General features: G+C 37.2%; 1 protein-coding gene across 1 annotated transcript in view; it reads right to left on the minus strand.

Moving 5' to 3' along the window:
- LOC131942608 (receptor-type tyrosine-protein phosphatase mu) overlaps positions 1–24593 on the minus strand; it is a 92355-nt gene that overhangs the window by 12364 nt on the left and 55398 nt on the right. The window contains exons 5-17 of the mRNA XM_059302494.1: positions 20350–20487; positions 19182–19328; positions 17450–17652; positions 14489–14579; positions 5230–5429; positions 4058–4184; positions 3830–3921; positions 3468–3714; positions 2754–2977; positions 2122–2191; positions 1399–1505; positions 782–986; positions 30–120 (exon numbers count right to left, since the gene is read on the minus strand). Of these exons, the coding sequence (XP_059158477.1) occupies positions 30–120; positions 782–986; positions 1399–1505; positions 2122–2191; positions 2754–2977; positions 3468–3714; positions 3830–3921; positions 4058–4184; positions 5230–5429; positions 14489–14579; positions 17450–17652; positions 19182–19328; positions 20350–20487 (1942 nt within the window). The remainder of the gene's footprint in view (positions 1–29; positions 121–781; positions 987–1398; positions 1506–2121; positions 2192–2753; positions 2978–3467; positions 3715–3829; positions 3922–4057; positions 4185–5229; positions 5430–14488; positions 14580–17449; positions 17653–19181; positions 19329–20349; positions 20488–24593) is intronic.

Genomic DNA, 24593 nt, shown 5'->3' on the forward strand with positions numbered 1-24593 from the left:
AGATTGTTAAAAAACTGTATGTAGCATACCTGATTGTTAGATCGGAATTCTCAAATAGTTTTAAGGTTGCAGTATTTTCTGTATACATCAGAATTTTAACACTTTCCCGTAGTCTAGGAGCTGAAACAGCATAGTTAAACTTTATGTCAAAGTCAAAATCCGTTTTAACTTACTTTGCCAAAATCGATGTTAAAGTCTAACTCTTTAAAAAAACAAGTTTCAAATTTGAAACTGTTAATTTCCAACTTGAACCTTACGGTCCATGGGGCATGTGAAGTAGAGTTCACCTGTTTCTGTGACCTGACCTTGGCATATGAAGGGATAGTAGTGTGGTCAGCACTGAGCCCAGCTGCAATTACTTTCCCTAATGTGAGTTAGGTACTCACAAGAGCTGGGTGGACTCAGGGAAGTCAATCTGACTTGAACCCGGACTGGAACACTAGACTTTCGGATTAGCAGTCTAGCGCTGTCTCCCCAATTTTAAAACGGAAACAATTTATAATATAAAAATTTAAAAATTATTATCTTGCTGAAGAAATAGCCTATTTTCCAAGAAATTTGGGTATTTTGAAAATATTTGCAGGTCATACAAAAACTATATTTGTTATTATCACTCGACAGGCTAAACTTGACTCAACCTCTGAGTCTAATCATGACCTTTACATTGGTAGGTAAAACCCTCTGAGTGATCAGGTAAAATCCTACTAGCATGATAAAAGGAACCAATTTTTGTGTCTGTAAGAAATAAAATAAAAAATCCAAATAAAGATTGTATATGTACCTTCAGGCTTAGTCCAGACAACTATAGACGTTGAATCTCCACTACCCTTTCTCGTGGTGGCATAAATAGAACAGTTATAAGAAGTAGCTGGCATCAAACTTCTTACAAGCAATTCAAAAACATTACCAGGGATGACAACCGGCTCTGGATTCATGTGATGTGGCAGTATTATGTTTTGTCTTGAATGCATTGGCTTGCAAGTTACCTTGAAAAAATTAAAAGTTGATTTTTTTTTTGTGTACTTTTATGTTGAGTCCATTTTGGCCAATAGTTTAAATTAGTTTAAAAGAAAGAGAAGGAAACAAAATTAAATTTAATGTTATTGATTGATTGTTAGCACAGTAAAACAAAATATTGGTTAAGTAGGAAGAAATAGATATTAAATTAACTTTAATGCAGAGTTTCTTCCAGGCATCTCTGTGGCGATGGTATATGAACATGATATCAATGTCGTGTGTTCAAATCCAAGACACATCATCACTTTTGTTTTTATTATAATCAAACCATACAATTAGTAGCCTTCCAGACAGATGAAGTCTGAAGTGGCAGATGAAGTAGAGTTCATCAGTTTCTCTGATTTCTGCTTGTGAATTGATGTGAATGAAAAAAATACTTACCATAAAACTAAGAAGTAAACCGTTTTGATGTTGTGGCGGCTGCCACTTCAGGGTGATTGATGAGGTTGTTTTCGAAGTATTTTTGAAGCCTTCCACTAGACCTGGAACTGTTTGAATAAATTTAAAAAAAAGTAAAGTTTCCCTTTCAAACCTGACGGTCTATGGGGCAAGTGAAGTAGATTTTACTTGTTTCTGTGACCTCGGCATATGAAGAGATAGTGTGGTCAGCACTATGCCCAGCTGCCTTTAATTTCCCTAACGTGCGTTAGGTACCCATCAGAGTTGGGTGGACTCAGGGACGGTCTACTGACTTCAACCCGGATTCGAACTCGAGACTTATGGGTTAGCAGTCCAGCTCTCTACCGCTAGACCACTCCGTCCCCGTTTGAATAAGGAAAACAAATTTTTATGCTTACCTCTGAGACTTTAACAATAAAAAAAAATACTGATTTTTTTTCTATGGGAATGAAAGGGTGGGGTAATAATAAATATGAGTTTATTTTCATCAATGAAGATTTTAAGGTGGAAATAAAGTTTAATTTTTGTGACCTCGGCATAGGAAGGGGTAGTGTGATCTTCACCATGATCAGCTGCCTTTACTTTCCTTAACATAAGGGGCATGCTACTGCTCTAGCCAGGGATCCCAACGCTCTACCATTCAACCACGCCATACCATAAACTAGTAATCAATTAAATTAAATTATAATGATAAAGCAGTCTTACTTCCATCTTCTGTAGTGAAGTTTACAGCATTGGAGTATTCACTAACACCGGCCGAGTTTTCAGCACGTATCTGGTACAGCAAGTGAATATTCAAAAATTATTGCAATCTATTTTGTTACTACATTTTATTTGTTACTACATTTTATTTGTTGTAGATATTACTTAAAAAAAAACAATATGAAATATGGATTGATTAGTTCATTTATGAAAATGGAATAATTGCATTGTTCAACAACAAAAGTAAAATTTTGCAACCAAGAAAATATTTAATGATAAAATTAACATAAACTTTTTATTTTATATAGAAGAAAATAAAAATATATTTAAAATATCAAACATAAGCTATTTTTTAAAATTAAAGACTACTTTTAAGCTAGATTAATGTTTTTTTTTTAAATTCCTAATTTTAAAAAAATATTTAAAAATTGTAAATTATTTTGACTTAAAAATTGTGTTATTTAAAGAGTATTCTCCCTTTGTGGCAAATTCTTTATCTTTGCAGCCAATCTTGAAAGTTTTCCCTTCACCATTTAATTAAAATCACAAGCGAGATTTTTAAGTTAGCATATAAAAAAAACAACCTCTGAATATGACTCTAAACAACAGCAAAATAAAACTGAATAAATATTTACCCGAACTTGATAGAAGGTGTACGACAGTAGGTCAGTCAAGACGTACTCTATTTTATCTTTATTAGAAGTAGGAACCTCTACCGTTTGGAAGTTTTTCTCAACACCCCAGTAGTCAACATGGTATTTTGTGATTGGTCCATAGTTCTCTTGGGGTGGCTGCCAGGTCAGTAAGACAGAAGAGTTCCCCAGTACCTCGTGCTTCAGTTTCTCTGGCTTGCCAGGTGCTGTGAGATATATTGCAAGGTAACAACAGGTGAAATCTATTTATAGAATTAACAGGCTAAACACAACTATTTGAAAAAAAAATGAATCAAAATAAGTGTGCTGCTGTTGATTATGTACACGCTGTTTATTGATTCAGATTAAATATTTAAAAGTGTTTTTTTTTTTCAAAATGATACCAGAACATTTGCAGTAAGAATAAATATCATGAGTAACTATTTTTATTTATTAGATATTACCATATAATATACAGAAATCTAATTAAGTAACACCAGTTTGGATTTCTCATAACCAAAATAAAATCATCAACTTTAATAATTGTGTTAAAGGACAACATTTACAATAACACATAGGTTTATTTATTTTATTAATAAAAAAAAGGAAAATATTCATATGTATTTGTTAATTTACTTAAAATTAAGAAAAACTTTTCAGAAATGAAAAGAAAAAAATGATTCTACAATTTTCATTTCCAAAATTTTTCTCAATTACCTGTCTGCTGTGTGACAATACATTCTCTTGTTGATTGCTGACTACGAAGCTGAGCATTATTTTCTAGAACAATCACAGCACAGTACTGTGTGAACGGTTTTAGGTTAGGGACAGTTACACTGTGGGTGTTGCCCCCTGGGATATCTATTGGCTCCATGTCCTTGCCCTCAATATTGCTGGCTTCTGAGCTGAAGTATAGGATGTATCTTTTGATGCTTTGACAGTTGATTGTGTTCCTTGGGGGATCCTTCATTGAAAAAAAAATATTTAAAAACATAGCTAACAAGAATAAAATCCAATAGTATTAATGAAAATTAAATTCAAAATCAAATAAAGAATAAAACCATTGTTTTTGGACTGACCTTCCATTTAACAACAATCTGTGTTTTTGGGTAGCTGCTGTTAGCCAGTAAGGCAGAGCTGATGTTCTCAATAATTGGTGGATTCTTGGGTTCTGGAAAAAACAAATTCATGTCAAATGTACACACATGAATTTAGGCACCAACAACATATTCTTAAAATATTACACTTGATATTCTGATAAAATGATGTTTTAATAATTTGAGTAAGTTTGAAAATTCAAGACTTACTGCCACATGTCGTAGAAGCAACAATAACTTCACCAGGGGGCCCCTCTCCTTTCTCTCCATCACGAATTGCTGTTATGTAAATAGTGTAGTTCACGCTAGGGCTAAGCTTGTCTAATACAAAGTGGCACTGTGAAGCAACATTTTATATATATATATATATATATATATATATATATATATATATATATATATATATATATATATGTGTGTGTGTATGATTAAAACTGTCTTTTAATTTTCTTAATTCCATTTAAACATAATGGCGCAGTCCAATACTCATGAACAGACAGGGCTGGAGCAAAATAAGGTGAATGAGGGTGAGGTATTTTTTTTTAGGGCTGAAGCCATGGGCATAGAAATAATTTAACAATTTCAGTTTTAAAAAAATATATATCTAAATAAATGAAAAAGCAGTTTTCTTTAATGTTTATAGATTTAATTTTGAATAGATAAAAAAAAATATCTTTGTGATTAAAACACAATTTTTTTTCTTTGTTGACAAGGCCAAGACAAATTCTCCAGGCAAGGGCAAATAATTAAAGTGAAGCCAGCTTTTCTCATGATACTCTAAGCAGAGCTGATTTAATTTTTTTATGTTTGTGTGTGGGGAGGGATTTAAAAAATTAAAGTAAATTATAGATTAATTTATTTTACAAGCAATATTTAAACTATGAGCACCAATAGATAGTAACACAAGTTACTTCCCTTATAAAAAATAAACTGCAGGTGATTATGAATCAGGCACATGTTAGGCTTTATAAAATGGTGGTGGTATATAGCAATATAAATATAACTAATGTCAAAAACAAGTAGGTCTATACACATTTAATAGACATCAATTTTATCTTAGGTCTTAGGGTTTACCGTTTATCTATGTGTTGGAGAGGCGGTTTGGGGGAGTCCTAAAATGTAATATGATAATGCTAAGTGGTAGTCTGTGAAACAGTTACAAAACAATGATAAATGTATGGGGTAGGAGGTGAACAAATGAAAATATCACATTTTTTGTATCTTATGGCATTTGCCATATGGCATATGGGCAAAGTATAAATAAGAGCACTAAGACTAATCATTAAAATCAAAGACTGGGTGTCCTACTGCTCAACTATTTACTACGAATCTAATATCATAAATTATAAATATAATTAACAATCTGAAATGTAGCTTCTTACAACTCCTCTACAACTGGATGGCAGCACTTTCCCCGCTTCAGTGTAAGTATTGCCCCCCTCATTCTTAAAGTAGATTTTGTATGCCGTAACAGGCCCGTCCCCTGTGTCTCCATTCTTCCTGTCCCATTTTTGCCACTCCACTCTAATTTGCCTTTCGTTTCTGCTGGCGACAATGGGTGGAGCGCTCATACGAGGGTGCTCTGTGGATCAAAAACATGGAACGGAAATTTATTAATAGACATTTCAATTTCGCCATGACAACATTTCTCAATTAGTTTATGGGAAATCCCCTGTCTGAAAGCGTTTAGAGAAGAAATAATTTGTTGAAATATAGGCTTAGATATTTAATGGAAGGTTGTTCAAATATAATTTCGTAACATTAAAAATGTTAGGGCCCATAAACAACGTCACAATCCTAAGGGGAAAAGGGGGTAGGCGTTTTGTGATAATGTGTGGCGAGGTAGGGGTTTAGAAAGTGTAACAAAACACTGAATTTTAGACACTGCTTGTTTCCATGTGGTACGAGCGGGATGGGGATCAGAAATTGTGAAGCCTCACTAATGCATGTAAAAGTAGTTTATAAAATAGTTTTTTTCGCTTTTTAAAAAGACATTGTTGTGTAAATTGTAGTCGTAATCTAAAACAGATCAGTATACTTAATGATGACCCTGCTCAATTAATTTTATTTTATAGAAAAATTACGCAGTTTCGTAAATCCAAAACTGCAATATCGAGGGGAGAGGGGTTAGACAGAAGAGATATCATTCTAGAGTACTCTAGAGTCTCGGACTTTTTTGTGACGATATGCAACGATAGGGATGCAGAAATGTCAAAGAAAAGAGTGAAGTTATATGCCATTATGGGAGACCCCTTTACTGTTTTTGTTTTAATCAATGGATTTAATGGAAACGAAGCAAAATCTTTTGCGCTGCAGCAATCTAAGGCGTGGCATTATAATTATCGATCACGCAAAAACGCGACAGCATTATCAATTTATACTATCATGAACAGCTTAAACAGCATTTAATATTTATTTCCTTTAATAAAAATCCCATATTAATGTATTGAAAAATATCTAAACTCCCAGCACTTAAAAAATTAAAATGTGTTGCATTTCGTTATGACGTCCCCGTTTAAGTTTTTAGCACGGCAATTATATTAAGTGAACTCTCCCACTCGTAAAAGCGCCCTCTCACGCTTGTTATTAGAACAGTGTCACCGCGCCATATAATTTGGATTTTTTTTTTTGTTTTTGTCTCATTTATTACAGTTTGCACGCAACCTCACGAAATTGCAATAAAAGGATGTTTTGTAAAACTGTTTTCATAAGTGGAAATTGCAAGCATTACTTTGTTATTATTTGCACTACAAAACCCCGTACACTTCTGATGGGAAACAAAAACCTAAAAATCGGTGTTGTTGGGGTAAGAAGGATAGTAAAATAATTCTAGTGTCCAGAGATTCTTTCTTGCATCTATCCGGGGTGGTGGCACTGGCCGCGGAGCGGGATCCGGACAAAAGGCCGACATGGACAAAAGGCCGACACGGACAAAAGGCCGACATGGACAAAAGGCAGACAAGACAAAAGGCCGACAAGTCAAAAGACCGACTGCCAAAAGGCCGACATCCAAAAGGCCGACAATACAAAAGGCCGACTGCTAAAAGGCCGACAATACAAAAGGCCGACATGACAAAAGGCCGACAAGTTTTATAAAAAACAAACTACAATTACAGGCATGTTTAATATCTAAAATATGTAATTATATACGACTGTTTAAGTAACCAATTATTTCTTGACGATATATTGGTCCTTATATAGGGAAATCACAGGGGCAAGTTTACACACACACACACACACACAAAACTTACCAATTTTGGCACACTGGTATCAAAATTACAACATAATTAATGAATTCAACGAATATAGTATACACTTTTTTCACGTAATTTGCAATGGACTAAACTAAAATATAATTCAAAGTTTGTCGGTATTTAACATGTAGTCCAGTAAAGGAACGTGATCGGTCCACTTCATTCGGTTTCTTTGATTTCTTTGCGTAAGATGGTGGTAACGCCACCTATCTCCAGTCGCATGGACCCAATTGTCCACCTTATAAGGATCGCAACTAACATTGTCTTTTCCACCTTGTTGCATGTGGGCGATAATGCCGGCAGCTTTTGACTTTGTTCTTTGATGATTATCTCACCCCTTTGACATAGAAGTAGCTATGAAAGACAGCAGTGACAGCATTTCGCAATATTTAGGTGTTGATCCTTTGTGTTTAAGATACTCCCGTAATCTCCAGTCGCTTGACCCGATGGTTCACCTTATAAGAATAGCAACTAGCACCGTCTCTTCTCTTGAACGTTTCACCTTATTTCATACCTTATTTCGATGGTTGTCAAGATAGAAGCTATGCAGTAACACATATTTTGCGATATTATTATTTTTTATGCTTGTCGGCCTTATGGTTTGTCGGCCTTATGGTTTGTCGGCCTTATGGACTGTCGGCCTTTAGGCTGTCGGCTTTATGTCCTGTCGGCCTTATATCCTGTCGGCCTTTTGGCTGTCGGTCTTTTGTCCATGTCGGCCTTTTGTCCGTGTCGGCCTTTTGTCCGTGTCGGGCTTTTGTCTTGTCGGCCTTTTGGATGATGTCGGCCTTTTGTCCTACACCCCGCCCCGGAGCTCATCCCCCCCCCCCCCCCTCCCTCCGTGCAAATAGAATTTTTTTTTCTATAAAATATACACATTTTCACAAGTTTTACCACCCTTGGGATTTTAAAAGCACCCCACATGAAGTTTCAAGTACCGCCCCCTATTGTGTCTGATACATTTGTGTTCATAGTTGCTTACATTTCTGTATACTTTGAAATAGTAAATGAGCATGTCATTTATTCTTAAATAAAAAGGCTTCACCACACTCGTAATGAAAAGTAAGCATATTTCCAAGTAAGCATATTTGAAAGTAATCATATTTACAAGTAACCATATTTACAAGTAACCATATTTACAAGTAACAATATTCACTATTGAACAAATTTAGAACTTTTTAGCCAAAATCTGACCCAGATTACTGCCTAGAAGAGGGTCCTCTTTCCAAAGAATCTCACAACATCAACTAGCGCCCCCTAATTAAAGAATAACACCAACTAGCATCCCTAATCAAAGAATACCATCAACTAGCATCCACCCATATCAAAGAATCCCATCAACTTACACCCCTCTAATCAAATAATCCAACCAACTAGCACCCGCTTATAAAGGAACGCGTCAACTACCACCCCCACTCCCGCCCCCAATCAAAGAACCCCATCAACTAGCATCCTCTTATTAAAAAACCCCGCCAACCCGTACCCCATTATCAAAGAACCCCGCCAACCTGTACCCCATTATCAAAGAACGCCGCCAACCTGTACCCCATTATCAAAGAACGCCGCCAACCCGTACCCCATTATCAAAGAACCCCACCAACCCGTACCCCATTATCAAAGAACCCCGCCAACCTATAACCCATCATCAAAGAACCCCGCCAACCTATACCCCATTATCAAAGAACCCCGCCAACCTATACCCCATCATCAAAGAACCCCGCCAACCTATACCCCATTATCAAAGAACCCAGCCAACCTATACCCCATTATCAAAGAACCCAGCCAACCCGTACCCCATTATCAAAGAACCCCGCCAACCTATAACCCATCATCAAAGAACCACGCCAACCTATACCCCATTATCAAAGAACCCCGCCAACCTATACCCCATCATCAAAGAACCCCGCCAACCTATACCCCATTATCAAAGAACCCAGCCAACCTATACCCCATTATCAAAGAACCCAGCCAACCCGTACCCCATTATCAAAGAACCCCGCCAACCTATAACCCATCATCAAAGAACCACGCCAACCTATACCCCATTATCAAAGAACCCCGCCAACCTATAACCCATCATCAAAGAACCCCGCCAACCTATACCCCATTATCAAAGAACCCAGCCAACCTATACCCCATTATCAAAGAACCCAGCCAACCCGTACCCCATTATCAAAGAACCCCGCCAACCTGTACCCCATTATCAAAGAACCCCCCCCCCCCAACCCGTACCCCATTATCAAAGAACCCCGCCAACCTGTACCCCATTATCAAAGAACCCCCCCCAACCCGTACCCCATTATCAAAGAACCCCCCCAACCCGTACCCCATTATCAAAGAACCCCGCCAACCTGTACCCCATTATCAAAGAACCCCGCCAACCTGTACCCCATTATCAAAGAACTTACAAATCAAAGATTGACTCTGACACTACAGTCCCTTGTCGTACTGTTTAAAGAACAGGAAATCGAATTCTCGCGGGAAACGCGCAGCCAGCGCTCACAAAATGGCGACAAACAAATAGTTACCAATATATTCTCAGCAGGTCAAGTCTTGTACTAGGCGTGAACAAGTAGAGGTAGTTGACGACAGGAACTCCGCAATTTATCGCACGTCTATTTAGATTAAGAAGCGGTGGGAGATGAATTCTCTCCCTTTATTAAGAAACCCACGGCACTGGATTCTCTCCCTTACCGCCCCTCTATACACAACTGAGACACGTCGTTGACCCCGTCGCCATTGAAATCGGAAATCACTACAGCAAAGCCAGTAGTCGATAACTAACACGTCAAAAAAAAAATCTGGGGTCGACTTATTGGGCCATCTTAAGGCTGGGTCAGACCTGTGCCAGATTTGGGATCATATTTTCACGTTGCGTACCGATAAGAAGGAATTTTGTTGTATGGTGCGTAAAGCATAAGGGATTAGATCAGGGGTCTCCAAACTTTTCAGTCCGAGGGCCGCATTGGCTATCAAATTTCAGTTCGGGGGCCAGTTTCTATCAGGCATGTCTTTGATTTTTCTGGGCACAGTTCCTCATCCGTCACCAACTAACGTCTTTTCCGTGGACAAAAACATCTCCGCGGGCCGGATTAGAGGACTTCGCGGGCCGCAACCGGCCCGCGGGCCGTAGTTTGGAGACCCCTGGATTAGATCATCTGAGATTTTAAAAATTAATTATATTATTTTTACGAAGTTGATTGTTTCGCGTATTCATTCTAGTTTTGAATGCACCGCTACGTAACGGAAGTGCTAATAATAGTATTATCGAGATAGTTAATACTGTATATCTGTTATGTAAATATTTAATAACATGGCAAACTGGCTGTCTGTGTTAGCGAGCGGTGAAATGAAATACATGCCATTGTTTAAGCCCCCATTTCTTGAAACATAATGACACGTTATTGTTTTTATTTGCATAAAATATGATCTATCCGTTAATTTGACAGATAATTATAAATTTCGCGCGCGTGACAGATCCGTCATGAAATATCCGTTAATTAGACGGATTATTCTTAAATTTATCCATAGAAACTTTATCCCTTGATATCCCATGATTTAAACGTGAACAGATATCGGCGTCAGTTTTTAACACGTGAGTTGTGTCGTGATACTTGCTCAACCAGCTGGTTGTTCTTTGACCAATCTTCGGGTCCAACCATCTGTTTAGCCTTGGTCCAACCTTAAGGTCCAAACATTTTGACCAATCTTCGGGTCCAACCATCTGGTTAGCCTTGGTCCAACCTTAAGGTCCAAACATTTTGACCAATCTTCGGGTCCAACCATCTGTTTAGCCTTGGTCCAACCTTAAGGTCCAAACATTTTGACCAATCTTCGGGTCCAACCATCTGGTTAGCCTTGGTCCAACCTTAAGGTCCAAACATTTTGACCAATCTTCGGGTCCAACCATCTGGTTAGCCTTGGTCCAACCTTAAGGTCCAAACATTTTGTCCAATCTTCGGGTCCAACCATCTGTTTGGCCTTCGTCCAACCTTTGGGGTTGTTCGCCTTCTAAATGTCTTGGCTAACCCTCTAGTTAGACCAGGGTCCGACCATCTTGATTGTCCCAAGTCCAACATTTTTGTTGCTGGAGCTCAGTGTGGTATTCTATGAAAATTTTTTTTTTACCAAATTGTTCCATCATAGCCATCCACCCTGGCAGTCTAACAATCTGGGTTGCTCATGTTTTGGTTGCCCAAACGTACACACACCTGTGTTTTCTGCTTGGTCTAACGCAACATCTTGCAACCACCTGGCTTGATTTCTTACCCCAACCACCTGGTTTCATTTCCTACCCCCAACCACCTGGGTTGGTCACCTACCCCCCCCCAACCACCTGGTTTGGTTTCCTACCCCCAACCACCTGGTTTCATTTCCTACCCCAACCACCTGGGTTGGTCACCTACCCCCCCCCCCCAACCACCTGGTTTGGTTTCCTACCCCCAACCACCTGGTTTCATTTCCTACCCCAACCACCTGGGTTGGTCACCTACCCCCCAACCACCTGGTTTGGGTTCCTACCCCCAACCACCTGGTTTCATTTCCTACCCCAACCACCTGGTTTGGTTTCCTACCCCCAACCACCTGGCTTGATTTCCTACCCCCAACCACCTGGGTTGGTCACCTACCCCCCAACCACATGGTTTGGTTTCCTACCCCCAACCACCTGGTTTGGTTTCCTACCCCCAACCACCTGGGTTGGTCACCTACCCCCCAACCACATGGTTTGGTTTCCTACCCCCAACCACCTGGTTTGATTTCCTACCCCCAACAACCTGGTTTCATTTCCTACCCCAACCACCTGGTTTGGTTTCCTACCCCCAACCACCTGGTTTGATTTCCTACCCCCAACAACCTGGTTTCATTTCCTACCCCAACCACCTGGTTTGGTTTCCTACCCCCAACCACCTGGCTTGATTTCCTACCCCAACCACCTGGTTTGGTTTCCTACCCCCCAACCACATGGTTTGGTTTCCTACCCCCAACCACCTGGTTTCATTTCCTACCCCAACCACCTGGTTTGGTCACCTACCCCCAACCACCTGGTTTGGTTTCCTACCCCCAACCACCTGGCTTGATTTCCTACACCCAACCACCTGGGTTGGTCAACTACCCCCAACCACCTGGTTTTTCTGCTGAGTCCTGTCTAATCTCCAACGTCAGAAGCAGGCGAGGTCAGGTGTTCTTAGTTTACTTGTCTTGATTGGACGGTTAAGCTCATCACCATGGTAACCGAATACATTAAGAAAGGTGCAACAGAATTCACGAATGTTACAGCTAAAGGTTGGAGTGGGGAAAGTTTACGTACTGAAGAGAAAACAAAAATAACCTGCTTCTTCCAAATTTTTGGTTTGCAGGCAAAAGATCAATTTTTTTCTCTTTAAGATCAATATTTGTTAAATCCTCGTTGATCTGGGTTGTGGCTTAAATCTCCACCATACCCTCACCCGCCCCCCTACTCAGGCATCCATTTTTTTTATCTCCAAATGCACAAAGTAATTTATTCAAATAACATTCTTACAAAAACAATGTAAAAAGTTATTTTTTTTTCCAACGCAGAAAATTGTAAAAAAAAACCCAAAAACAAAACAAGTGAAGAACGTTTGAAAAATATTTGAACAAGATGCTCCCGGCTACAGAAGTTGGACGTGTTTCCATGCAGGCCCGCAATTGACGCGACACATTGGCATCTAGTGTTGTTCCGACTTGACAACAATCACGTATTGCCATTTTGGCTCTTATTTCCGCTAATTGCCCTTTAGCAGGGGAGGTTATTTTCACGCACACGCATTTGTTTGCAGTTGTCTCCATTTAAATGTCAATAAACGTAGATACTTCATACATCAAAATTACCCCTTATAACAGTACATTTAACACTTTTTCATATTTTTCTAGCTTTCATTTAAAAAAAAAATAAAATAGAAATAATAAAATAAATAAATAAATTAATAACACTATTTCGACTACGGAATAATTACATAATTTACCCTGATCGAGATGGAAATACGGGGTTTTAATTCTATACGAGCCGACCCGCTGCGTATCATACGCCGCTATTTAGTTGTTTTTTTTTTCTACTTTTCAGTAATTTATAATTTGTGAATTCGACAGTACCAATGCTGCCACTGAAAATATTTGCTTAAAAACACTAACCCCCCACGTGAAAGCAGCCTCCTCTTAGTTACCTCCTCTAAGTTTAAAATCGTTTCAAACTAAATTATCTGCCCCTAATAGCCGTCACCAAACCCGTCTCTGTGATTGTAAAATGTAAACAGAGTGAACACCGCTCACCAGATCATGTGGGGGTGGGGTGGGGGTGGAAGTGATAGAGAGGAAGAGAGGGGACTGCAAAGGCGCGCTTGCAGCTTGTTTTCTAACTGATCCCAGAAGAGAATTATATATATAGATTATCAAAAATAAAAAAATTCCGCAAGTTTGAGATGAAAATAAAATCGTTTTTCTGTGCCCATGTAGCTCTCTTTGTTTGATTGACATGTGCACGGCCTGACCACAAAGCTTGCACTTTTCAATTTTTTTTAGCTCGAAGCCACAAAAGGGCGATCAGCAAAATGCGCAACGGAAAAAAGCGCACTATATCATAAGCAAGGGACATAAAAAAAGATAATTTATAGACGTTAGACAAAAATATCCACGAATACGTTGTAGCTTAATAAAACATTTTCTCATGAAATATGACCAAATTAAGATGTATTAATAAATTGAGTCGAAAAGCGCATTTTTTTTTTGTTTGCGCAGTTTTTAAGTTGCGCATTTTTTCCATTGCGAATTTTTCTGGGAACCCTTCAAAAGTACCTAATAATCATTTTGTTTTCGTAATGGCACCTTTAAACAATAGTAAGTATGTTCTGATATTTCCTCGGTGTTTTAGAACAACAAGCACAATTAAGTGGCGTCGCACCGGGTGACACCATTCGAGCGGGTGACACCAAAGCGAAATTTTCCTATATTTTATTGTAAACTTTTGATAATAAAGTGGCATCGGACTCCCCTAAACTTTCACGTATATTCACATATATCAGATACAGTTGTAGTGACACCTCCAGTGGAATGGGGCTAAAGAAATGGCTGGTAAGTTGGTGAGGAAACAGTTCGTTTTTCGAGGAAACACACAGAGGCGGAAAGGTCTTAGAATTTGGTGCTTTATATGTGAATATGTTATAAAGTTATCAAAATAGGAATCGAAAATAGAGTACAGCGCCACTTCCTGTTGAAAAATCCCCCCCCCCCACCCACAAAAAAAGGAAAAAAACAACAACAAAAAACAACAACATCCACAACAGAAAAAAAAATATCAACCACAAACTTCACTCTTCACAAACTGTATTGCCAGACATATTCAACCAAGCACAGCAGCAATTTGACCTACCATACACCTTGGCCACCATGGTAAGCTCCGCCGTCCCGGCAATGGTCTTAAAATAGCACGTATACTTCTCACTCGGTCGCACGACTGAAACCTAGAAAAAAAAAATCAAACATTTTTTCCCCTTAGCTGTTTTAGGGCTTAAAATTAGATTTTCTTTGTCAGCCCAACTTAGATTAGGCTGGCCCTAGGGCTTTATCATAAAACCCAATTTTTCCATAGTGCATTTGCCATTAGTTTTGTAAAAAAAACTTCATAGTGAAGAGCTCCTAAAAGAATCCAAACATTCTTTTTTTTTTAATTAAGAAAAAATATTTTCTTAATCTGTTGGCGGAAAGGGGATAATCCTACAACTCTACAGATTCAGAATCTGTTGATTGGGTTTAAGATTGGAGAAATGTTTTTTGAGGTTAGGTCAGCATTAGAATGGTGAGCATTTTTTCTCTTTTATTTTACTGATTTCTGATAGTTTGGTCTAGCTAACCCTAAAGGGTTAAAGTATTGTGGCTGGGCGCGGTGCTATACTATACGTTTCATAATACAAGTTCTGAGAACATGTAAACTCTACTTTATCTGCTTCCTGGACCATCAGGTTTGAATAAAAAAAATGGGGCAGCATGGTCGGGCAGTTAGACTCGAGTTTGGGACCCTGACTTGAGTTAACGCGACGACCATAAGACCATCATCTTTGATGGGTACAGTACTAGTTTTAAGAGAGTAAAGGCGGCTGTTATGGTTACAACTCTAGCGTTAGGGAAAGTAAAGGCGGCTGGGATATATAACACAATCCCATCATATGCCGAGGTCACAGAACCGAATGAACTCTACTTCACCTGCGCGATTGACCAAAAAGGTGACTTTACTTTTAATTAATAAAAATACGCTTCTAAAATCAGTTAATACGTTACTTGGAGTAACTCTCAATACGTTACTTGGAGTAACCCATACCCAGCGTGGTTAGATTTTAGCACAATTTCAACGCGCAAGTAATGAAACTTCATTAAAAAAAAAAAAAAACAACGACCCATGAATGCGAGAAAGCTTGGGCAGATCAATATATTGTCTGTCCATCTTCTTTATTGCTAATGTGAATAATTTTGCATGGGGAAAACACAGCGAGCTGGGAAGGGAGGGTGATGGTGGGGGGGGGGGGGGGGGGGGGCGTAAAGCAGGAATCACCGCCCCCCCCCCCCTAAAAAATGGAGGACGAAGGTCAGTTCCATTATGAGAACTGTCTCAGCGGCTAATGGAAGACGACTGTGCTGTTGCACTCTCCAGTTCCAGGAGTTTGTTTTGTCTGTAGCCTGTGCTGTTGCACTCTCCTGTTCCAAGAGTTTGTTTTGTCTGTAGCCTGTGCCGTTGCACTCTCCTGTTCCAAGAGTTTGTTTTGTCTGTAGCCTGTGCTGTTGCACTCTCCAGCTTTAGAAGTTTGTTTTGTCTGTAGCCTGTGCCGTTGCACTCTCCTGTTCCAAGAGTTTGTTTTGTCTGTAGCCTGTGCCGTTGCACTCTCCTGTTCCAAGAGTTTGTTTTGTCTGTAGCCTGTGCTGTTGCACTCTCCAGCTTTAGAAGTTTGTTTTGTCTGTAGCCTGTGCCGTTGCACTCTCCTGTTCCAGGAGTTTGTTTTGTCTGTAGCCTGTGCTGTTGCACTCTCCAGCTTTAGAAGTTTGTTTTGGCTGTAGCCTGTGCCGTTGCACTCTCCAGCTTTAGAAGTTTGTTTTGTCTGAAGCCTGTGCTGTTGCACTCTCCAGCTTTAGAAGTTTGTTTTGTCTGTAGCCTGTGCCGTTGCACTCTCCTGTTCCAAGAGTTTGTTTTGTCTGTAGCCTGTGCCGTTGCACTCTCCTGTTCCAAGAGTTTGTTTTGTCTGTAGCCTCTGCTGCTTGCTCTTGTTTGATACAGTGAAGAGCGGGGTTTCTTTCAGACTAAATTTTTCATGGGGAGGGGAGAGGGGGCGGACACTTGTAAAAGTATACATTTTCTATATAAATTCCATTTCGCTTGAAAGGGGGGGGGGGGGATACATGAAAGAAACTCGAGTGAAGAGGGTAGTTAACGCTGCTCGGAAGAGGGGTGTGTGGCATCTATTTGTTGTTTTTGTGTGTGACCCGTCTCCTCTAAAAAGTCAATCCTGTACAGAAGAGGGGTGTGACATCTATTAAGCGCGAGCTGTCACCCATTACATCATATGGGCTTAGGCTACACAATTTTTTTTTATCGTAGGCTAAATTAATATGAATATTAATGACCGGAGACTGACACAAATGGAGGGAGCTTTCTATGTCGCCCCCCACAGAGGCGTCGCGAGGGGGGTGGGGGGTGGCGGGGGGACACACATGTCCCCGGGCGCCGAACTTAGGGGGGCGCCAAAATGGGTTGGAAAAACAAATCGAAAGTTTGAGGGGGGGGGGGGTGCAAATCGAAAGTTTGTCCCCAGGCGCCGGAAGGGTCGCTACGCCTCTGACCCTCCATGTGTCTGAGGAACGAAAGAGAAAAGATAATAATGATAAAATTAATGGTCAATTGTAAACTCCAGTTTATTTTAAGTTCTGGGAGAAAGCTAATATTTGCTACATTTGAAAGCTAGCAGCTTATAGAATGGAATGTTTTGAGCTAGAAGAAAGGAATATTGTGAGCTTAATACCTCAAAATCTTGTGAGCTAATTACCTAAAATATATCGTGAGCTTATTAGAGCTTATTACCTCAAATCTAAGCTTATTACCTCTAATTTTGTGAGCTAATTACGTTAAATGTTGTGAGCTTATTACCTCAAATATCGTGAGCTTATTCGAGCTTATTACCTCAAATGTGAGCTAATTACCTCTAATTTTGTGAGCTAATTACGTTAAATGTTGTGAGCTTATTACCTCAATTGTTATGAACATATTACCTCTAATGTTGTGAGCTTATTAGAGCTTATTACCTCAACTGTTGTGAGCTTATTACCTCAAATGTTATGAACATATTACCTCAAATGTCGTCGTCCTGGCGAATACATTCGAGTCCTTGTTCAAGCTGGATGTGATGATGCTGATCCTCCTACCCCCGGGACCTTTGAGCTGAATGTCGTTCTCACTGGGGACGGGGTAGGCTGCGATGGTACAGTTAAACCTGCTTGGCTCCCCCGGGTTGACTTTCTGGTTGTCGAAGCTAATAATCGTTGGTGCATTCACTGAAAGGTTGCCAATGACAGAACGCATGGGATTTTTGCAAACAGTTGTGCAACAACACAAAAAAGTGTTAAATGTTTTTTTTTAACTAATTGACTAAAAACATCGTCGTAAAATATTTTTAAAGATTCGTTTTAAAAAAGTTACATGTTTAAAAAAAAATTCAAAGTAGAAATCTAACGTTCATTAATTTAAACAGAACAATCACAACAAAGTTAGAAAGTTTTAGGTTAGTAAGTTATTCTCGCGAAGCCCCTGAGGGGTGAAGAACTGCAGCTACACCTCTCCAGCAGATTCTGGGCGGTTCTCTTCAATTGGGCCGATGTAAATCCTATAGTCCTAGCTTGGCTTTCTTCAACAACAATACCAATTTTGTACTTCGATATAAATGTAAAATAGTTTGGCCGATGTAAATCATATAGTCCATGCTTGGCTTTCTTCAAGAACAGTACCAATTACGTACTTCGCTATAAATGTAAAATAGTTTGGCCGATGTAAATCCTTTAGTCCTTGCTCCACTTTCAACAAGAACAATACTAATATCTTACTTTGTAGGTAAATATAACGTCAATTTGGCCGATGTAAATCCTATAGTCCTTGCTCCGCTTTCAACAAAAACAATACAAATTTCTTACTTCGCTGATGAATGTAACATAATTGGGCCGATGTAAATCCTATAGTCCTTGCTCCACTTCCAACAGAAACAATACTAATTTCTTACTTTGTAGGTAAATATAACGTCAATTTGGCCGATGTAAATCCTATAGTCCTTGCTCCACTTCCAACAGAAACAATACTAATTTCTTAGTTTGCTGATGAATGTAACATAATTGGGCCGATGTAAATCCTATAGTCCTTGCTCCACTTCCAACAGAAACAATACTAATTTCTTACTTTGTAGGTAAATATAACGTCAATTTGGCCGATGTAAATCCTATAGTCCTTGCTCCACTTCCAACAGAAACAATACTAATTTCTTAGTTCGCTGATGAATGTAACATAATTGGGCCGATGTAAATCCTGTAGTCCTTGCTCCGCTTCCAACAAGAAACAATACTAATATCTTACTTTGTAGGTAAATATAACGTCAATTTGGCCGATGTAAATCTTATAGTCCTTGCTCCACTTCCAACAGAAACAATACTAATTTCTTAGTTCGCTGATGAATGTAACATAATTTGGCCGATGTAAGTCCTATAGTCCTTGCTCCGCTTCCAACAGAAACAATACTAATTTCTTACTTTGTAGGTAAATATAACGTCAATTTGGCCGATGTAAATCCTATAGTCCTTGCTCCACTTCCAACAGAAACAATACTAATTTCTTACTTCGCTGATGAATGTAACATAATTTGGCCGATGTAAGTCCTATAGTCCTTGCTCCGCTTCCAACAAGAAACAATTTCTTAATTTCTTAGTTCGCTGAAGAATGTAACATAATTTGGCCGATGTAAATCCTATAGTCCTTGCTCCGCTTCCAACAAGACCAATACTAATTTCTTACTTCGCTGAAGAATGTAATCTTCACATACCTGGCTCACAAATAGGGGGGTTGAAGAACCCTGGCTTGCAGGTACAGCTCTTGTTGGGGCCGGTGAACCTGTCGCAGTGTCGGGGATTCACACACATGCACGTTTGTGTACACTCCCACCCATATCGATTAGCATCACAAGGTACCGCTGTCAATAAAACACAGTTCAATTACATTTTTTTCTCCTCTTCTCGCCTCCAATTTTAGCATTCCCAAGCTCCCAACCAAAAATTTGAGAATTTAAGAAAAAAAATGTAATTTTTTATTCGCTGATGTTCGTCTTTATTCAGTTTAATATACCAACCCCCCTCCCCCGTACAAAGAAAAATGTTGTTTAGCATTTGATAATCGTGACGCTACTATAATAAAAAGACCCATAACTAATTTAACTAATCGCCATTGTGTGATTTCGTCAGTTTCTAAATCTCTGATTTGGTTCTTATTTTTCTTTCAGGCAATTTAGACCTGGTCATTTAACTCTCCTATATGATTTGGTCATTTGTTTCACACTCCTATTTTATCTAAACACCCCCCTCCCCACACACACTAACAAACTATAACAACTAACAAATCTCGACAACTAACAAACTCGGATTAGAAACACGTGATAACTAAGAAACTATGAAAGCTAACAAATCATGCAACTAATAAACTTGGACAGCAAAAACACATCGTGAGAACTACAAAATATGACAACTAACTAATTATGACATGCTATGACAATTACAAATTATAACAACGGAAACTATAATAACTAACGAATTATGACATACACAAAATAAAAAAAATGAAAATTAGGATACCTACAAACTATAAAATCAGAAACGTTGACAAAAACAAATTAGGACTGTTACAGTTCTTGATTCTATCGTTTGGAACAACACACTTTTTCGAGTTAACTTTAGTACTTTATTACTATTCACACGAGACACCTTAGAAGACAAGTCTTGTCTCAAGGTTCATCTTAGTTCACAAACTTACATGTACACATCCGCCTCACGTACACATCAGTTACACATCAACGTGAACACACTGAACACTCAAGGGACATTACTCTATTATACATGAAACAAGGGACGTAACAATAACCAACAAGACATAATGTAACAAGGGTAACTAAAAAGCTGTGAGAAGAAAGCAAGACAGCTCTACTTCTGCTTGACACTTACGTAGTTGGCAGTCGTGGCCGCCCCACCCCCAGGCACACCCTGACACACACGAGCCCGTGGCCGAGTTGCAGGATTCCTCTGGGTTCAAACAGTGGCAGTCGTACATACAGTTTTGTCCAAATCTTCGAGGGGGACATTCTGAAATGTTGAGAAATGTTTTCATCTGTGTTAATTTAACAATAGACATTTTAAAAGATATGTTTACGTTAGGAACATTTATAACATTAGACATTTTAAAAGGTAGAGATATATTTTTGAAAGGGACATTCTGAAAAGTAGAGATGTTTTTGTTAGGGACATTTTGAAAGGTATAGATGTTTATGTTAGGGACATTTTAACATTAGACATTCTGAAAGGTAGAGATATTTTCATCAGAGACATTCTGAAAAGTAGATATATGTTTTCAACAGGTGCATTCTAAAGGCAGAAACACATTTGAACACAGGATGTTTTGAAAGGTAGAGACACATTTAAACAAGATATTTCGAAAGGTAGAGACACATTTAAACAAATGATAATTTGAAAGTAGAGACACATTAAAACAAATGATAATTTGAAAGGTAGAGACACATTTAAACAAAAAATAATTTGAACGGTAGAGACACATTTAAACAAAAAATAATTTGACAGGTAGAGAAACATTCAAACAAAGGATAATTTGAAAGGTAGAGACACATTTAAACAAATGATAATTTAAAAGGTAGAGACACATTTAAACAAAGGATAATTTGAAAGGTAGAGACACATTTAAACAAATGATAATTTGAAAGGTAGAGACACATTTAAACAAAGGATAATTTGAAAGGTAGAGACACATTTAAACAAAGGATAATTTGAAAGGTAGAGACACATTTAAACAAAGAATAATTTGAAAGGTAGAGACACATTTAAACAAAGGATAATTTGAAAGGTAGAGACACATTTAAACAAATGATAATTTGAAAGGTAGAGACACATTTAAACAAATGATAATTTGAAAGGTAGAGACACATTTAAACAAATGATAATTTGAAAAGTAGAGACACATTTAAACAAAGGATAATTTGAAAGGTAGAGACACATTTAAACAAATGATAATTTGAAAGGTAGAGACACATTTAAACAAATGATAATTTGAAAGGTAGAGACACATTTAAACAAAGGATAATTTGAAAGGTAGAGACACATTTAAACAAAGGATAATTTGAAAGGTAGAGACACATTTAAACAAATGATAATTTGAAAGGTAGAGACACATTTAAACAAAGGATAATTTGAAAGGTGGAGACACATTTAAACAAAGGATAATTTGAAAGGTAGAGACACATTTAAACAAAGAATAATTTGAAAGGTAGAGACACATTTAAACAAAGGATAATTTGAAAGGTAGAGACACATTTAAACAAATGATAATTTGAAAGGTAGAGACACATTTAAACAAATGATAATTTGAAAGGTAGAGACACATTTAAACAAATGATAATTTGAAAAGTAGAGACACATTTAAACAAAGGATAATTTGTTTAAGGTAGAGACACATTTAAACAAATGATAATTTGAAAGGTAGAGACACATTTAAACATATGATAATTTGAAAGGTAGAGACACATTTAAACAAAGGATAATTTGAAAGGTAGAGACACATTTAAACAAAGGATAATTTGAAAGGTAGAGACACATTTAAACAAAGGATAATTTGAAAGGTAGAGACACATTTAAACAAAGGATAATTTGAAAGGTAGAGACACATTTAAACAAAGGATAATTTGAAAGGTAGAGACACATTTAAACAAAGAATAATTTGAAAGGTAGAGACACATTTAAACAAAGGATAATTTGAAAGGTAGAGACACATTTAAACAAATGATAATTTGAAAGGTAGAGACACATTTAAACAAATGATAATTTGAAAGGAAGAGACACATTTAAACAAATGATAATTTGAAAAGTAGAGACACATTTAAACAAAGGATAATTTGAAAGGTAGAGACACATTTAAACAAATGATAATTTGAAAGGTAGAGACACATTTAAACAAATGATAATTTGAAAGGTAGAGACACATTTAAACAAAGGATAATTTGAAAGGTAGAGACACATTTAAACAAAGGATAATTTGAAAGGTAGAGACACATTTAAACAAAGGATAATTTGAAAGGTAGAGACACATTTAAACAAAGGATAATTTGAAAGGTAGAGACACATTTAAACAAAGGATAATTTGAAAGGTAGAGACACATTTAAACAAAGAATAATTTGAAAGGTAGAGACACATTTAAACAAAGGATAATTTGAAAGGTAGAGACACATTTAAACAAATGATAATTTGAAAGGTAGAGACACATTTAAACAAATGATAATTTGAAAGGTAGAGACACATTTAAACAAATGATAATTTGAAAAGTAGAGACACATTTAAACAAAGGATAATTTGAAAGGTAGAGACACATTTAAACAAATGATAATTTGAAAAGTAGAGACACATTTAAACAAAGGATAATTTGAAAGGTAGAGACACATTTAAACAAATGATAATTTGAAAGGTAGAGACACATTTAAACAAATGATAATTTGAAAGGTAGAGACACATTTAAACAAAGGATAATTTGAAAGGTAGAGACACATTTAAACAAAGGATAATTTGAAAGGTAGAGACACATTTAAACAAATGATAATTTGAAAGGTAGAGACACATTTAAACAAAGGATAATTTGAAAGGTGGAGACACATTTAAACAAAGGATAATTTGAAAGGTAGAGACACATTTAAACAAAGAATAATTTGAAAGGTAGAGACACATTTAAACAAAGGATAATTTGAAAGGTAGAGACACATTTAAACAAATGATAATTTGAAAGGTAGAGACACATTTAAACAAATGATAATTTGAAAGGTAGAGACACATTTAAACAAATGATAATTTGAAAAGTAGAGACACATTTAAACAAAGGATAATTTGTTTAAGGTAGAGACACATTTAAACAAATGATAATTTGAAAGGTAGAGACACATTTAAACATATGATAATTTGAAAGGTAGAGACACATTTAAACAAAGGATAATTTGAAAGGTAGAGACACATTTAAACAAAGGATAATTTGAAAGGTAGAGACACATTTAAACAAAGGATAATTTGAAAGGTAGAGACACATTTAAACAAAGGATAATTTGAAAGGTAGAGACACATTTAAACAAAGGATAATTTGAAAGGTAGAGACACATTTAAACAAAGAATAATTTGAAAGGTAGAGACACATTTAAACAAAGGATAATTTGAAAGGTAGAGACACATTTAAACAAATGATAATTTGAAAGGTAGAGACACATTTAAACAAATGATAATTTGAAAGGAAGAGACACATTTAAACAAATGATAATTTGAAAAGTAGAGACACATTTAAACAAAGGATAATTTGAAAGGTAGAGACACATTTAAACAAATGATAATTTGAAAGGTAGAGACACATTTAAACAAATGATAATTTGAAAGGTAGAGACACATTTAAACAAAGGATAATTTGAAAGGTAGAGACACATTTAAACAAAGGATAATTTGAAAGGTAGAGACACATTTAAACAAAGGATAATTTGAAAGGTAGAGACACATTTAAACAAAGGATAATTTGAAAGGTAGAGACACATTTAAACAAAGGATAATTTGAAAGGTAGAGACACATTTAAACAAAGAATAATTTGAAAGGTAGAGACACATTTAAACAAAGGATAATTTGAAAGGTAGAGACACATTTAAACAAATGATAATTTGAAAGGTAGAGACACATTTAAACAAATGATAATTTGAAAGGTAGAGACACATTTAAACAAATGATAATTTGAAAAGTAGAGACACATTTAAACAAAGGATAATTTGAAAGGTAGAGACACATTTAAACAAATGATAATTTGAAAGGTAGAGACACATTTAAACAAATGATAATTTGAAAGGTAGAGACACATTTAAACAAAGGATAATTTGAAAGGTAGAGACACATTTAAACAAAGGATAATTTGAAAGGTAGAGACACATTTAAACAAAGGATAATTTGAAAGGTAGAGACACATTTAAACAAAGGATAATTTGAAAGGTAGAGACACATTTAAACAAAGGATAATTTGAAATACAGAGACAGATTATCCTTCTGCTGTCCACGCTGTGACCTGTTTAAAAATCTTACGATAAAAATGTGTTAGCACAAATCTGGCTAGCATACATCATGGGCAGACACGGGCAGACGTGCGCAGAACATTCGAGAACCAGCCATGAC

The sequence above is a fragment of the Physella acuta genome, unplaced genomic scaffold, assembly GCF_028476545.2.
Source record: "Physella acuta isolate Inbredline_101_S28 unplaced genomic scaffold, ASM2847654v3 ptg000414l, whole genome shotgun sequence".
Taxonomy (NCBI): Eukaryota; Metazoa; Mollusca; class Gastropoda; family Physidae; genus Physella; species Physella acuta.